The sequence below is a fragment of the Littorina saxatilis genome, linkage group LG4, assembly GCF_037325665.1.
Source record: "Littorina saxatilis isolate snail1 linkage group LG4, US_GU_Lsax_2.0, whole genome shotgun sequence".
Lineage (NCBI taxonomy): Eukaryota > Metazoa > Mollusca > Gastropoda > Littorinimorpha > Littorinidae > Littorina > Littorina saxatilis.
This window is the reverse complement of record NC_090248.1, coordinates 12,765,678-12,783,661: the sequence shown is the minus strand read 5'-3', so window position 1 is coordinate 12,783,661 and position 17,984 is coordinate 12,765,678. Positions and strand designations below refer to the sequence as shown.

Sequence of the window (17,984 nt, the reverse complement as noted above, 5' to 3'; positions counted from 1 at the left end):
TTTAGTCAAGCAGTATGTAAGAAATGTTAAGTCCTTTGTACTGGAAACTTGCATTCTCCCAGTAAGGTCATATATTGTACTACGTTGCAAGCCCCTGGAGCAATTTTTTGATTAGTGCTTTTGTGAACAAGAAACGATTGACAAGTGGCTCTATCCCATCTCCCCCCTTTCCCCGTCGCGATATAACCTTCGTGGTTGAAAACGACGTTAAACACCAAATAAAGAAAGATCCATGAGCCCCACCTCAACCTCCACCCACACTATTTCCACATACACAGACTGTTGCTGCCTTCTGTCACAGACATTCTACGGACTAGTTTTCATAGGACAGGTCATCCATCTGCTGACACACACACACATTTGATTTATCTCTTAACGGACATTAACAATACATTTTTCTGCACTTCTTATAAACGAAGGAACCCTTCAGATAATTAAGTTAACATGTAGGATAATAACAAATTAAAAAAAAGGTATGAACAATCTCTTAATTTAGACTGTCGTTTTGAGCTGAGATAGTGTGAATCATTTTATTTTAAGTGTCAGCCTTCTTAGTTGATTACACAGGTTAAGCATACTTTATTTAAACGAAAACTATTTAACAATTAATTTCTGTAACAGTTTTCTCTGTATCTCATATATATTTGTCTGTCTGTCTGTCTGTCTGTCTGTCTGTCAAACGTTGTTTTGGTCGTTCGTTCCACTTATTCTGCCATGGGAAAATGTAAATCTGTGTCCAAGTGAAAACTATCAGTATTAGTCAATTAGTCAATAAATCAATTGATCAATCAATTAGTAACATTCTTGTTCTCTCTCTCTCTCTCTCTCTCTCTCTCTCTCTCTCTCTCTCTCTCTCTCTCTCTCTCTCTCTGTCGCTTTCACTCTCTCTTTCTCTATCTATCTCTCTCTCTCTCTCTCTCTCTCTCTCTCTCTCTCTCTCTCTCTCTCTCTTTCTTTCTCTCTCTCTCTCTGGTCTCTTTCACTCTCTTTTCTCTCTCTCTCTCTCTCTCTCTCTCTCTCTCTCTCTCTCTCTCTCTCTCTCTGTGTTGCTTTCACTCTCTCTTTCTCTCTCTCTCTCTCTTTCTTTCTCTCTCTCTCTCTGGTCTCTTTCACTCTCTTTTTTTCTCTCTCTCTCTCTCTCTCTCTCTCTCTCTCTCTCTCTCTCTCTCTCTCTCTCTTTTTGTCTCTCTCTCTTTCTCACTTATTCCACTATAACAAAAGGCAAGTCTTATGTTCACTCCGTCCACTATAACAAAAGGCAAGTCTTATGTTCACTCCGAGTGCAAAATTTCAACAAGTCCATCAATCAATCAATCAATATGTAACACTCCTTTCTCTATCTCTCTTCCTTGTTCAGCCATAACCCCCAGACTGCACAACGCTGGAGTGGACCCATCGTCCGTCCCTGGCCTTCAGCCGTCCCCTCGCGACAACTACGCCTACAACTCTCCTCGCGGCGCAGGATCCATGTACAATGCCGGTGGTGGCCCGGGCCGTCACCAGGAGAGATCCACGCAGCCGCCGGTTCATGAACCGTACATGGAGAACCGGACACTAACCCCCAGTCAGAACAGGCAGCCGAGCCAGCCACGGGACCATCTGTATGACCGAGAGTTTGCCACACAGACCGGTGAGAATTCCAGTACCAGGAAAGGGTTGTTAACAGGGTTTTGAATTCAATGAACAGGACAAAATAATACCAGCTGGTCATGTTTCTTTTAGCGGACCTGCTGAGACGTAGTTTGTGATTTGGCCTGAAGCTGTTTTTAATCGTACATTGTATCTGCACATTCATTCTAAAGCTGGTATGCCGTCTTCCAGAGTTAGGCTTAATGCTAGCAAAAGTGTTGTGGTTTCTCATGTACAGGGTGACCCCCCCAAAAAAGAGTACCCAAACAAAACGTCATAAATTGAACAAAAATAAAGCAATCTTCATACAATTTATTTACACACACAAAGTAGCCTCTGCATGATTTGCACAGAAAATGTTAGCGTTCTAGCTTGTCTTTCAGGAAAGTTATGCTCATTCTACAGAACATGCTCCAAATGGCCTCCCCCGGATTTAAATCCCCCAGATTTCTATCTTTGGGGGTTCCTGAAAGACAACGTCTACAGGAACAACCCACAGACAATCACAGAACTCAAGAGAGCCATCACAACAACCATTAGCGGAATCTCGCAACAGGAGTGTGTGCGGGTGATTGATAACTTTGCGCGGCGAGTTCAAGTTTGCCTGCAGCGGCGCGGAGGCCATTTGGAGCATGTTCTGTAGAATTTCTTTTAAATGTATGATATCCATAGACTTTTTCAGTACTGTCGTAGGTCAATACACGAAAGAAAACGAAAGGGTTTCAAGATCCCCTAGCACATTCTTCCTCCTTCTTGTGCATGCATTGTGAGAAACAGTACACAACTGGATTGTTGTGTGTGATTTCAGACGACCTGGGGCTCTCAGGAGGTCTGCGGCGTGAGTTCAGTGAGGTGGACATAGAGTTCCGCGGCCAGCCCAGCAACAGAAACAACAGGGACAACAACAGAAACAACAGGGACAACAGCAGAGACAACTACAACAGGAACAACGATGACAACAGAGGCCCCAGACAAGGTCGAGTCAGCAGTGCTGAGAGGAGAAGACCTCCAGAAAATCCCAGAGGCAGACCCCCTCCCTCAAAAACCACCAAGCAGAGAGCTCCAGCACAACATCCACGCGATGGTACAGTTTACTGCATTTTTTCCCCCTCTTTCTCTGTGTGCATGTTAAACCCCTTCCCGCTTTCTCTCTGTCCACTGTCAAATGCTTTTAGTTTAGTCAAGCTTTTGGGAATTGAGTTTAAAAAGAGAAGGTTGTGGTCTGTAGGTACTTGATAGTTTTAATTTGAAGCTTTTAGATTTTTTGTAATGCTTTTTGACTTCATGCTTTATTAGTTTTGTCCAAAGCTTTTGTAGTGGAAGGCAGAATACCCTACAGATCTGTAATGTGTAATGCCAGTCTGTTAATCCATAGACTTTTGCTTGAAAATCTGCATTTTATGTCAGAAAAGTATTTCAGAGCTTTGGGTTTTCTTGTAGCATATAGGCACTGAAGTCAGGTCTCTCCCTATCTCATGACTTCTAGCTGGAAAATGGATTAAGAAATGTAAGCCCTGCTAAGGTAGCAGAAAAAAACCTGGAGGAATTTAGGGAGAAATCACCCTTGTAAACTTCAGTTGATACTCCAAGAAGGTCCCCACTCTTTCTTTTATTACTGGAAAGGGTTTGTCTTAGTTCTTTCTGAACAAGGAGATAGGATTCACCAGCTTTTGTGCTTGTATGACGTCCAGGCAGGCCCGCGAAGTGGAACTACCAGAACCCCAAGCTGAAAGCTCCAGTGAAGCAGTCGGAGAAAGACCCGTTCTACGAGCGGAAGAAACAGGAGAGTGAGGAGCGGCGCGCCAAGCGAGAACGTCAGATGCAGTACCTGGTGGAGCTCAACAAAGAGGTAATCCCCACAGAAAAACACAAACGACCTTCCCAGCACCCATCCTCCTCCGAGCACAACATTCTCCATGTGGAGTCAGACTTTGCGGACAGGAGAGAGGAGAGGCAGCAGGGTGTGAATGGTGGCGGAGACTTATCCCATCGCTCTCACTCCCCGCCGGTCAATCGAACGGGAGGGAAGTACAGGCCGTCCGAGCGTAACCGCTCTCCCCCAGTGCCGAGCGTGAAGCACAGGGGAGCTAACGACTCTACCAGAGACTATGATACGGGCCGTGACGCAGGTCAACGCAGCAACCGTCGCTCCGACAGAGGCTTCTCGCCTGTCATTGACGAGAGAGGCAACATCAAAGTCCCGACAAGAGAGAACGACTTCATCCCCTTCACGCGCACAACCGACATCCTCGACCCTTCGAAGGCGGAAGATCCTGTGCATTTGTCACGTGAGAACACACGCATCAAGCAGGCAAGAAAGCACTACCATGAGAATCTGCGGCCGGCGGACTTTGGAAACCCGCTGGAAGTGTTCGAGGACAAGCAGAGACAGCCCGCCCCTCGCAACAAGGTGAGAGGGAGGCATGAGGTCGTACACTGTTTTCTTTAATAAGGGCCCACTCCGCCTCGTGAAAACTATTCACCTGACCGTCTCAGATCTGGCCAGACTTTAACACGTGATAGGACCATCCCTCCACTTGGTCACATAGCAAAAATGAACAGCCTGGGTGCGCTCTGTGCACAGCAGTATTTTTTGTAAGAATTGATTTGCGTAAAAGACACTGGTGCCTTTTTCGGAAATCAATTCACACAAAAATTGCAACTAAACTCAGTAAGCAGTCAGGATGTTGAGTTTTGATAATGTGACCAAGTGGAGGGATGGTCTTTTTGCAGGCAAAAGCCTGACCAGATCAGAGACAGTTGAGGCCTTTAAACTTGTCACTCTGGTGCATGGAGTGTTTCTGTCACACTTGTTGTCAATCTGTCAATGGAGTGTGAGGGCTTTCATGGGTCTTCCGCAATCCCTCACCACCCCCTGACATGTTGTAACTTTCACCCTTAATGTCACATTAGGGCATACAGTGTTTTTAACAAGTTCTCATTGATGTCATTCTTTTGCGTGAACTGTTGTCGTTTAAAAAATACCTCTTCAGGCTCTTTGAACACTAATAATAACATTTGTGAAAAGTTTAAAGTTCAGAGACAGCGTTTGACATGAATTGTGTTTTTCATCAGATGAAATCCAGTCAATTTGTCAAGTTTGTTGTTACTATTTTAAAAGAAAAACTTACACACACAAACTTGATGTCAGCTGCGTCAAATACGAGGAGGATATACAATACATAAATGAACTCATTTCCTGTCCACAGATTTTGTTTGCAATCTTACTTATTGATTTAAAAGTAGTTGTTTGTGCATGTTTGTTTAGAAGATGTTATAGGCATTGGTGCTTGTCCTTTTTAAGCTTCTTTTATATTCTGCATGCACTCTTGCCTTGCACACTGAGTTAAAAGAAATATATGTGACAGATCTTGCATTTCATAGTCTGTTTTATGCATTGCTTAACCCAGTCAACTATCCTTTTTATTTTGGTCTGCTTTTACTGTTTATCCATTGCGTGAACAGCATGACTTAAATTATCTCAGCATGTATCATTTTCCAAAATGTCATTTCCGTCAGCACGCCATCTGTCAGTTTGTCCAACCAAGAGTTTAGTTTTACTGTTGTAAACACTGTTCTTTTTGTCTGCTGGTGTATATTATTTGGTTGCATTTTCGAAATGTGCTTGTTTTTAAGTTTTGATGGTAACATTTTACATGTAGCACAAAATAAAAGCAAAGTCTTTAGGAATTTGCAAACAATGTGGTTTTTTTATGCTGTTTCTGTGTTGTTGAGAATGATTTTGATAAAGTTTTATTTACTATATTTGAAGATGCTGAATATCCAAAAGGATCACAGGTCTTGAATTTGTGCACACTTAAAGCATTTCACATAAACACTTGATGTTGCTTGCTATAAAATTCATTCTTACTCAAATGATTTGTTCAGTTGTTAAAGAATAATCCTTTTGCTTTCTCTGTAGTAATGGCCATTGATTTAGACCTGATATCATCCATCATAGATTTTAGTATAGTTTAAATACAATAGGAAAACGTTTGTGAATGTAAATGTGATTATACTTGTGTGTTTGCAGGACCCAATCATGAACCCAAGTTTGGTAAAAGACCACCCTACCGCTAGACAAGACCAGATCCTGCAGCAGCTGTCCACACTAAAACAGGTACGATAGTCCAACTTCAATAGACTCATAAGCTTGTTGACCAGTTGTTGGTTTTGTTGTTGGCCTGTGCTTAACACTTGGTACAGAGAAGGTGACTCAATCAAATCAAATGAGATTACTAGTATGGCTATTTTCAATCAATCTGCCATATGGGCAGTGGTAATGCATCTTCAGAAGTTTTTAAAATGAAGCAAAAATTCCCAGTGAAGAGATGTACAGGGGTGCTATGTGAGGAGGTAACCACAGGACCACAAAGAATCACACCTGATCATTCATATGGAAAACATAACAACTGTGTACTTTTGCCCAACAGCTCAGTTCAAACCAATGACTTGCCAATATGATGCCACCTGGCACTGTATAGTGCTCACTGATTCATCAATATTATAAAGACAGTAAGAATGGTTGACGCCAAGTTGACCCGTGATCATGCTATGTCTTTAATCAACAAACTGATATTACCTAAACAGCAGGGAGATAGAGCTCCCACAAGAAAGGGTCACTTGTTCATGTCAACCATTCAAACTAAGGCGTAATGATATATAACAACTCTTTATTTGCTTTGACGGGTTCGTGCGGCACAGCTACCTGTTGACGGTTTGATTTCTGGTATTTTCTACCGGTAAACTACTAGAAATTACGGAAGCACTGAAGTGACTTACCATTTGATAAGATACCTGATGCTCATGGTTTTTTGGGTAATACTTTCACAGGACTTTTTGTGCGTTTTTGTTTCAGACCTTGATGCAACGGCAACGAGAGCTTGAAACTTGCATGTCTCCCAGTGACCTTAACCTGGAAAAGCAACTCTGAACTTGTCCATCAAATGTTATGACAGATTGATATTTTGTCTCAATTTGGTTGACGTAATACAGTTCGATGAACCACTATTACTGTCTTATTGTTTACTTGTATTCTTCATTTATCTATTTTGTTGTGTTCGTAGCGATCAGCCGTCTCTCACTCTCTCTGTGTAAATTGTTTTAATAGCTTATTTATTTATAAAGTAAATGGATGTACAGTAATTTCCTTTATTTTCACCTACCTAATCAAGGAGTCAGGTTTACAACAAGTGGGGATAAAAGAATGTCATCTACTGGCTTGTCAGAAGAGATCGTTCCTTGTAAATTGTTATTTATTTTGGTCATAATGCCTTCCTTGAGAAGCCGGAGGTGTTGAAATGCTGCAGTTTGCAGTAAGCATACATTGACATGCTGCAGTTTGAAGCAACTGCAGAGCGCATTTTGAAGTTATCTTTTTTATCTAACATAATACATGTACCACATATTACTCTGTAAACACAAATCCGTCCACATTCAAAAGGTCCATTTATGAAAGGCCAGTTTTGTATCAGTATGTTTGACAGATGAGATATGTAACTCTCTTGGTCCCGCAGTGGGGCACTGCGGTTATGAAATTAAAAGCCCCTCCTGTTTTTGGAACCGCAGGAGCTTTCTAGTTTGCTGTTAGGTAGATTTTTGGTTCCTCTTTCCTGTCATGCTCTCTTTTTCTTAATGAATTCTTTTCTTTTTTCTGCCTTCTTGCTCATTCACCTGTATTTTTTCCAAAAATCTCTTCTCTTGCCGCTTGTCTCGCGATTCATGTATAGTTTAATCTGTTAGTGTTCTGATGTAAGTCCAGCAGTAGATAGGTTAAGCCTATTTTAACATACTGGAAACTGGTAATCTTCCAGTAGGTATTAATTTAGTTTTACTAAAGCCTGCTGGGACACAAGTAATGGGTTAGTGCATTTGTAAACAGGAATCGCTTGACAAGTGGCCCCCTTCATCCCCCCCCTTCCTCGTCCTGATATGGCTCTGCGTAGTCGGCTGGACGTTAAGCAACAAATAAACAAACAAACAAACAAACAAACAAACAAACAAACAAACTCTCTTGGTAGATTGACAAGAATGTTTGAGCAGAACAATTGTATTTTGCGACAGCACACTGGAAGCAGTTTTGATACCAGTGATTTGTTCCCTTTCCTAATCTTCATTTGTAGGTTTCATCAAAGGAGCTGTGATTATTGTGCTGTCATTCAAATAAATATTCCCATTAAAACATATGTAACTGCCATAGCCTGGCCAGAGATCATGCAACTACAACGATAACATCTTTGAAGTGAATATTACATGTATGTTTATTTACACCAGTTCTCCAATGGTGTATCCTGAACAAGTTTGTGTGTGTGTGTGTATGCATGCATGCATGTGTGTGTGTCTGTGTGTGTGCATGCATGTGTGAGTGTGTGTGTGTGTGTGCATGCTAGTGTGTAATTTTATCTTTATGTACACAGAAGCTTGATTAGATCTGATAATTTCTTGCATTTGTAACTTCATAAATAGCATTTTGATTTTAGTTCTTTTTTTCTTTTGTTTATTATAAAACCAGTAAAAGCATAAACAAACTCTGGTATGCATTTACATTTACAAAGCCGTCCATATGCCAATGGAAATCGTCACTTTGTAGCATTTTGAAGATTTAGTTTCGTGCTTTCACAGCTTCTTCTACCCATACTTTCGATTTCGATGACCTACTTTAAACGTCAGTTCCATGGGTAGTTAAAAGTGAGAAGACATGTACACAAATTTGCAACAAATGTTACTTTTTCTGCCTATTTCTCACTCTTTATTAGAAATGAGGAAGAAGTTCTTGTGTAGTACCTCTTCTTTTATCAGCTGAAGGAGTGTATCTTTCATTGAGTTAGTCTTTAAGTATCTTGATTGAAAAAAACTGCTATGATGCCAAAATTCAATTCAGTCCGTGTGTGTGTGTGTGTGTGTGTGTGTGTGTGTGTGTGTGTGTGTGAGAGAGAGAGAGGTGGGGGGTGTGTGTATGTGAGAGAGAGAGAGAGAGAGTGTGTGTGTGTGTGTGTGTGTGTGTGTGTGTGTGTGTGTTTCACATTGTGTTTCACATCTAAGGCTTGCCCAGCCTATGTTATTAAAACCTATTAAAATATTGTATTCAGATAGATTAGCTCATGTTCTGCTAATTGATGTTGCAAGAATATGATTATGTGACAACTTCATGTTGTGCATGCAATGCATCTTATTAAACGTTTTCATCTGCGATATTTCCCATGCACATGCTGGAATGGTTAAGAACATAATTACAAATAAATTACGACAATATGATCAGATTGCCTGTTGACTTTATGTTTGATTAGTTAATAAGCTCTGGTCAGTGTGTGTGTGTGTGTGTGTGTGTGTGTGTGTGTGTGTGTGTGTGTGTGTGTGTGTGTGTGTTAAAACGAAAGAGACAAATCAAACCAATAGACAGACGTGAAATAATAACGTGAAAACAAGTTCCAATACATTGTTTTTACAGCACCCTGGCTATGATTTATGCCATCGGATCTAAATGCAGAACTTTGCGTCCTTGTTTTTTCTTGTCTGCGTGCCACATTTTATATCAAACTCAAATTCGGTGACGCTGGGTCACAGTGAAGTCTTGCTTTGAATAGAGCTAGGTCGAATCGATGAAAATTGGGTCACCCACGGTAAGTGATAGTACCAATTTTAGACCACACTGATGTGGCAGGCAGTAAATTTTGACTTGACTTCATTTGTTTGTGTCCTTTAAAAGAATAATCTTTTCATGTGCCTGTGCAGGAATCAGTTGCCTGCTTATTATTTGTTAAAATATACTTCATTGAAGTGCCTATTGTTTGTATGGCAAGTTTTCATTGGCTTATGAAAACTGTACTCTCTTTGGCAGTTTTGTAGCCGCTTGGAAGAATACTTTTTTTTTACTGCATTTTTTGGTATGCTGTCACCTGTCAGTGTCATTGCAATGTTAGCTGTTATGTACCACCTGAAGTCAACCTGTCTGTACAAGGCTCCTTTTGCTGTTTTGGTTATACCCTGGCCAGATTGAGGAGTGAAAAACCCTCATAACTACGACTACAGTATTTTTGAGGTATGGGATATTTATTATTGCTGTGTGACATTCTTTATTTAAGAATGGATTTCATGTTAAATTATTCTCAGCATGTCAGATTCACATGTTGATGTTGTAAATTGGTTGCATTGTATACATATAATATTTACGTGTATGCCGTTTTGTATCGATTTCTCAGTGAAGCAATGTTGCTGAACTAAATGGAATATTTGATATACTAGTGGTACCCGTGCTACGCACTTTGTGTGCTGCGCATGCGATGTCATTTTGTTGGTTATGTGCTTGTGAAAATGTTGTTTGCACCCCTCCCCCCCCCCCCCCCCCCCGCACATTATCCCGCATATAATGAATTATATTCTCTTGGTGAAAAATAAAATGTTAACCCTTACACCGGTGCAATTCTGTAACACATGTTACATAGCCACTGGTGAATTAACAGAGAGAAAAATAACAAAAAACAGTCATATAGGTTTTCGCATCAATGGGAGGTAATCGGAACTGACCAAAAAGACTGCGCGACCGCACGCGACTATACAAACAAACAAAATAAAATACAGCAGGTATGGCGTTTGCATGAATCCATGATTACGTCTACATGAACAACAGTGATAAAAGTGCGCATCTCTTCCCAGCCGTGCAGCGCTTTGAAAGTTGGAAGCATTAAAATTTAAACGGGTAAAAAGCCATCGTGAAGATACGAAAAAAAGTATGACGTGTAAAATACTTAATGATTCAAACGCATAGTATAACATATGTAACTGACAACAGAAAATATATACATGGTTCACACACACAATCGAGTGCACACATCCAATCCATGCTTATTTAAAGTCATGTACACACACACACACATACATACATGGCATCAAGCAACACACAATTAAATGACACATATGGAATATGGAAAACGTATAATGGACATGAACATGGCAAGTAATTTACACCGTTACCTACTATAAAATTGATGATATATATATACCACTCACTTGCTATTCGCCTAAAAGCTTGCAGTGTGCTGTGACACATATAAGAAACCAGAAGAAAAAAGGACTTTACTTTGGCGAAAAGAGCATATGCTGCTTATTTTTGTACATAACTGCTATAACTGTATTTTTTCCGAACACTTACATGTAAAAAACATAGAGATATATCTTACCATTTCACTAAGACAGCCAAAATAACGGTCAAATTAAGGGGAGATCATGATGACGTACATGTCTATGGTTGCACCGGGGGAAAATATTTAGTCGCTGGAACCTATAAGGTTATACGGCGACTTATCAGGTGATAATGTTTCGAACTTATCTTTTAAAAATTAAGTAAACAAATCTATGGAATATTTTGGAGTTCCATTAACAGATAAACAGATCTATCTATCTTCTTATATAGGTTTTCGCATCAATGGGAGGTAATCGGAACTGACCAAAAAGACTGCGCGACCGCACGCGACTATACAAACAAACAAAATAAAATACAGCAGGTATGACGTTTGCATGAATCCATGATTACGTCTACATGAACAACAGTGATAAAAGTGCGCATCTCTTCCCAGCCGTGCAGCGCTTTGAAAGTTGGAAGCATTAAAATTTAAACGGGTAAAAAGCCATCGTGAAGATACGAAAAAAAGTATGACGTCTAAAATACTTAATGATTCAAACGCATAGTATAACATATGTAATTGACAACATTGACAACAGAAAATATATACATGGTTCACACACACAATCGAGTGCACACATCCATGCTTATTTAAAGTCATGTACACACACACACACACACACACACACACACATACATACATGGCATCAAGCAACACACAATTAAATGACACATATGGAATATGGAAAACGTATAATGGACATGAACATGGCAACTAATTTACACCGTTACCTACTATAAAATTGATGATATATATATACCACTCACTTGCTATTCGCCTAAAAGCTTGCGGTGTGCTGTGACACATATAAGAAACCAGAAGAAAAAAGGACTTTACTTTGGCGAAAAGAGCATATGCTGCTTATTTTTGTACATAACTGCTATAACTGTATTTTTTCCGAACACTTACATGTAAACAACATAGAGATATATCTTACCATTTCACTAAGACAGCCAAAATAACGGTCAAATTAAGGGGAGATCATGATGACGTACATGTCTATGGTTGCACCGGGGGAAAATATTTAGTCGCTGGAACCTATAAGGTTGTGAAAATGTTGTTTGCACCCCCCCCCCCCCCCCCCGCACATTATCCCGCATATAATGAATTATATTCTCTTGGTGAAAAATAAAATGTTAACCCTTACACCGGTGCAATTCTGTAACACATGTTACATAGCCACTGGTGAATTAACAGAGAGAAAAATAACAAAAAACAGTCATATAGGTTTTCGCATCAATGGGAGGTAATCGGAACTGACCAAAAAGACTGCGCGACCGCACGCGACTATACAAACAAACAAAATAAAATACAGCAGGTATGACGTTTGCATAAATCCATGATTACGTCTACATGAACAACAGTGATAAAAGTGCGCATCTCTTCCCAGCCGTGCAGCGCTTTGAAAGTTGGAAGCATTAAAATTTAAACGGGTAAAAAGCCATCGTGAAGATACGAAAAAAAGTATGACGTCTAAAATACTTAATGATTCAAACGCATAGTATAACATATGTAATTGACAACAGAAAATATATACATGGTTCACACACACAATCGAGTGCACACATCCAATCCATGCTTATTTAAAGTCATGTACACACACACACACATACATACATGGCATCAAGCATCACACAATTAAATGACACATATGGAATATGGAAAACGTATAATGGACATGAACATGGCAACTAATTTACACCGTTACCTACTATAAAATTGATGATATATATATACCACTCACTTGCTATTCGCCTAAAAGCTTGCGGTGTGCTGTGACACATATAAGAAACCAGAAGAAAAAAGGACTTTACTTTGGCGAAAAGAGCATATGCTGCTTATTTTTGTACATAACTGCTATAACTGTATTTTTTCCGAACACTTACATGTAAAAAACATAGAGATATATCTTACCATTTCACTAAGACAGCCAAAATAACGGTCAAATTAAGGGGAGATCATGATGACGTACATGTCTATGGTTGCACCGGGGGAAAATATTTAGTCGCTGGAACCTATAAGGTTATACGGCGACTTATCAGGTGATAATGTTTCGAACTATTTAGTAAACAAATCTATGGAATATTTTGGAGTTCCATTAACAGATAAACAGATCTATCTATCTTCTTATTATTTTAGGTTCGTCTGGGGTAGAGAAATAAAACACACAGCTAGGTTCGTCTGAGGTGCGGTCGCGTGTTTAGTCGAACCGAAAGTTGAAGAAGAACCAATCACAGATCTCTTTCGGCGCGATGTCAAAGTTCAGGTCAAAGTTCACTGTTGTCTGCTCAAATTTGCGAGACAAACCTCTTCAAACTTTGTTCGTGGACAAAATTGGAAGTCGGGACCTAGCGGAATCGATTTCCTGGGTCACGTTGGCATAGCAACCGAAGGAGAAGGCACAAATCCGCGCGGTTTGGTCACAGGAATCGAAAAACCACCGAAAATCCTACCAGTATTATATAGTAGATGTATACTTGTGAGAGCCGTAATTTGTCCCCGAGTACGCAGTACTAGGGTCCAGCAGACTTTAATTGTGTGTCTGTCTGTCTGTCTGTCTCGACTTAACAGCTTATTGCTGGGAAACTGCTGGGCGCAGTTCTTTCAAAAGTTGATACACTAACTTGATAATAGGTCCGATTGATCGTATTAAAACTTCATAATGTTACCTGGGACCTAAATGCGAAATAAATCACAAAAGCCACTCTTAACGGCGGGCGCGATTCGCGGTGGGATAGAACAGCCGTTCGGCTGATAAACCGCCCAGCCAGCGACACCACACCAGGCCGCTTTGCGTGTTTTGCGTGCGTGTACCACTGCGCGAGGACTATAGGCATTTGAGTTCACTGGCGAGTGTCTGATTTGTTGGCTTGGAGGAAAGCGATTCCGACTATGGCCAAAGGGATCCGGGTTCGATTCCCGGCATGGGCGGTCTATTTTTTTTTTAATTAATTCTTGTTTACTTTTGTTTATTATGAACGTTTTAATGTTTTATTTTACTGTAATAATTTTTTTAATTGTGTAAAATAAATAAATAATTTTTTTTGTTTTTTTGTTTTTTAAATCCAAGTGATCCGGGTTCGATTCCCGGCATGGGCGGTCTATTTTTTCTTTTTTAATTCTTGTTTACTTTTGTTTATTATGAACGTTTTAATGTTTTATTTTACTCCAATAATTTTTTTAATTGTGTAAAATAAATAAATATTTATTTATTTATTTTATTTTATTTTTTTAAATCCACGTGCACAAGACAAAAACTTTCATACTGGGGGAGCGAGCCAGTCTGAAGAGTACTCGGGTCCAGCGCCAGCGTTTTTGACTCACATGCGAAGCAAAAGTGAGTCTATGTACTCACCCGAGTCGTCCGTCCGTCCGTTCACTCCCAAGGGCTCCGAGTTTAGAACACTACGACCCAATCTGGTTAACATTGACCAATTACCTTAATTTGAATAGCCATGATCTATGTTTTAATGACAAGTGTGGCGGAAATAGACACAAAGAAACGGCTGAACAGAGTACCTTTATCACAACAGGTGGTATAGCCTGACACCGTCGCTTGTCATGTAGACACTGCTAAGCACAGAATCCTCGTTTAAAAGGGATGGCACACAGACACGGTACGGTGTCACCTGTCATGAAAGGGCAACCAACAGTTTCCGGCCTCTATACAGGTGTCCCTGCAGGCCAAGTACATGTGTAATTAGTAAAATCAATAGACAAAGGAACACAATAAGTTGTCCTCTCGTGGGAGGTACATACACACACACACATATACACACACACACACACACTGACACACACACACACACACACACACTCGGGAGAGAGTGGTTGGCTATTGTGGCAGGAGTTACTACTTTCTAGTAGCCTTTCTTTGTTTCACACACGGAGGCTAAAATAAATGAAGGGAGATAAAATAAATGAGAACAAAACACAAACTAAACTATACAAAACAAGACAAAAACTGACCGCAGCCAAACAACCACAGAACAGCTATTACGTAACAGTTGCCAGATCATCAGCTACTGCCAGTCTGAATGCGAGACAATTCTTCAGAAAATGCAGCATTTGCTAAAAACGCAGTTAGTGACCTATACCAGGGACCTATAATATAGGTCTATGCCTATACCTACACATGAATAGCGTAATAAATATCTCTAATCGTCATCAATTTTCCTATTGCCTTGCACATGATGTGTTTAAAATGGCGAACATCCGGTTTGTGACATTAACAAGTAATTCTTACACCCTGCGACTCTCTGCATGCGGGCACTTTATCATTTGGCCATCTGGATTTCAGAGAGGCACAAGCTCTACAATGGGGATGCAAGCGCTCGTAGTTTTCCTTCTTGTGAGTATACAGTTATAGTGTGATGGTTTGCAAACACGAGTGTAAGTCTACTTGAATGTTTTAAAACTGTATTTTTTTCCCCGTTACTTTTTGTCATTTAAAGTCTTTTACTAATATTGTAATATCACTGAATTCATTTTAAAAGTAATAGGTTTTAAAACCAATTTTTGTTGTTATGGTGTGGTGGTTAATGTCGCTTAGTTTTGTGTCTTGTTCATAGGCCGTCACAGACTTGCTTCCTGGTACCGTTTTTACATTTAGTCAAGTTTTGACTAAATGTTTTAACATAGATGGGGAATCGAGACGAGGGTCGTGGTGTATGTGTGTGTGTGTGTGTGTGTGTGTGTGTGTGTGTCTGTCTGTGTCTGTCTGTCTGTGTCTGTCTGTCTGTCTGTCTGTCTGACGTGCGTGTGTGTGTGTAGAGCGATTCCGGCAGAGTAAACTACTGGACCGATCTTTATGAAATTTTACATGAGAGTTCCTGGGTAAGATATCCCCGGCCAGTTTTTTCATTCAGTTTTCGATAAATGTCTTTGATGACGTCACTGTATCCGGCTTTTTGTCAAAGTTGAGGCGGCACTGTCACACCCTCATTTTTCAATCAAATTGATTGAAATTTTGGCCAAGCAATCTTCGACAAAGACCGGACTTTGGTATTGCATTTCAGCTTGGAGGCTTAAAAATTAATTAATGACTTTGGTCATTACACATCTAAAAATTGTAAATAAAATTATTTTTTTATAAAATGATCCAAAATTACGTTCATCTTATTCTTCATCATTTTCTGATTCCAAAAACATATAAATATGTTATATTCAGATTAAAAACAAGCTCTGAAAATTAAAAATATAAAAATTATGATTAAAATAAAATTCTTCTTATTCCTTGTCGGTTCCTGATTCCAAAAGCATATAGATATGATATGTTTGGATTAAAAACACGCTCAGAAAGTTTAAACGAAGAGAGGTACAGAAAAGCGTGCTATGCAGCACAACGCAATCACTACCGCGCTAAACAGGCTCGTTTAATGTCACTGCCTTTTGCACGAGCGGCGGACTACGGTCATTGTGAAAAAATGCAGTGCGTTCAGTTTCATTCTGTGAGTTTCACAGCTTGACTAAATGTAGTAATTTCGCCTTACGCGACTTGTTTTCTTTCTTCCTTACTTTCCAATATTATAGCATTCCGTCAAATCATGATCAATAACGTCATTGTTGTCGACTTAGATGATCAAGTACGATGCAGAAACAAAATTAATCATTGAGCATGAAATCCCCCAAAATGCAGTTTTGACACACACAGAAAAAAGACCTTTTTTTAAACGTGTCTTCTCGACTTTATATCTAACATTTCATAGCAAACACACAGCCCACTTCGTCAACATCACGGGCCAAAGAATCTAGACACAGCCATCGTCGAACGCTGAAGAAGAAGAAGAAGAATAACAAACAAAAATCACTTTCAAATTTTTGACATGGAGTTTCTTGTTTCTTGTTCGAAAGGTTCTGCTTAATTTCTTGCTGTGTTCCTTGACTTCAAGTGTTCTCCGCGATTAGATGCATAGGGAAGGGGGGGGGGGGGGGGGGAGTTGCCGCCTCGAGGTAACGCTGGTTATGTCACTATCCACATGTACTGCCAGTCCCTGAGCGCTGTGGTCAGTGCCGGACTGGACCTATTGGACGATCCAGGGGTGCAGGGTCCGGAGCCACTGACCAAGAGAACAAAGCGGGGCCTGGAAAACGTCCATGGTAAGACCATTGTTATCTGTTGTTCGTCTTGCAATTTGATTGAAAAATGAGGTCGTGCCAGTGCCGCTCAGCTTTTATTGAAAAAAAAGGTTATATGACGTCATTAAAGACATGTACGTATTAGGGGAAGGGCTCCTAATATGGACCACTTTTTGTTTCATACTGATAACTAGCTTGTTTTCTTGCGAAGAAGTTTCATTTTGTGTTTGGTAGTCCTTCTCTCTTAGGTTAACCGTTAGGCCTAATTAGAGTGAAAGAGGTTTGATAGACATTCAGCAAAAATTAAACACAGAAAAAAATCACAAATGGTCCTTGGACCAGTTAAGCGGCCTTCACGAGTGACTGTAAAAAGCCCCCTATACTTCAAAATAACATGATACAACTTAGTGTACAAGTCAGACTAATTAAGATATGCTTTAGATTGATCTGTTTTGGGTTGATGAGAGCATTATTTGAAGTTTAAAAACAGAGTGAAAATAAGTGAAATTATCAACTTCCACTAAAAGAAGACTTTTTGATATTTTTTTTTAAAATCTCGAGGGCTAGTTATAGGTTATTTCCAGCAAGCTTCTTAATGAAATAATGAAAATAGCCTTTAGATTTTATTTTCTTCGATTTGTTGAAGGTGGTCCATATTAGGGGACTCGCACATACTTTGAGATTTTGCTATTATGTTTTTGTTTGCAGTGGAAACTCGGGGTCAACACTGCTAAAATGTAACAAATACGGGCTTAACTGTCATATATAGCAATTTTTGTGTGATAAAACCTTTGGCTGTGGACAGAAACGAGTCCGTTTTAGGCGGCAAATTTAGAGTGAACGCTGCTACAAGTGAAAAAAAGAGAACAAGCCTAACGGTTTTGAGACTACTTTTTGTTTCTGCAACTGGTTTGACATGTGCAAGTTATCCAGAGAGGGTGAATACAGCGAATAAAACTTTTTTTTAGCGCTCTAGCGCCGTTAGTTTGTCAGAACAGGAGGTGGTCCATATTAGGAGCCGGTCCATATTAGGAGCCCTTCCCCTAGTTGTTCAGTGATTTTTAGTGAGCAGCGTTGTCGTTGGTGTTTTGTATTATT

General features: G+C 39.9%; 1 protein-coding gene across 4 annotated transcripts in view; it reads left to right on the top strand.

The window, feature by feature from the left end:
• The window catches only part of LOC138963981 (coiled-coil domain-containing protein 66-like), a 43,847-nt gene that overhangs the window by 24,162 nt on the left and 1,701 nt on the right, over window positions 1-17,984 (top strand). For 3 of the 4 annotated variants that reach the window (XM_070335842.1, XM_070335841.1, XM_070335840.1), the window contains 7 exons: window positions 1,358-1,630; window positions 2,438-2,713; window positions 3,321-4,039; window positions 5,663-5,749; window positions 6,488-9,667; window positions 15,109-15,159; window positions 16,799-16,907. In XM_070335842.1, coding sequence (XP_070191943.1) covers window positions 1,358-1,630; window positions 2,438-2,713; window positions 3,321-4,039; window positions 5,663-5,749; window positions 6,488-6,562 — 1,430 coding nt within the window. In that variant the 3' untranslated portion in view covers window positions 6,563-9,667; window positions 15,109-15,159; window positions 16,799-16,907. The remainder of the gene's footprint in view (window positions 1-1,357; window positions 1,631-2,437; window positions 2,714-3,320; window positions 4,040-5,662; window positions 5,750-6,487; window positions 9,668-15,108; window positions 15,160-16,798; window positions 16,908-17,984) is intronic. The other variant, XM_070335843.1, reaches the window with a different exon arrangement.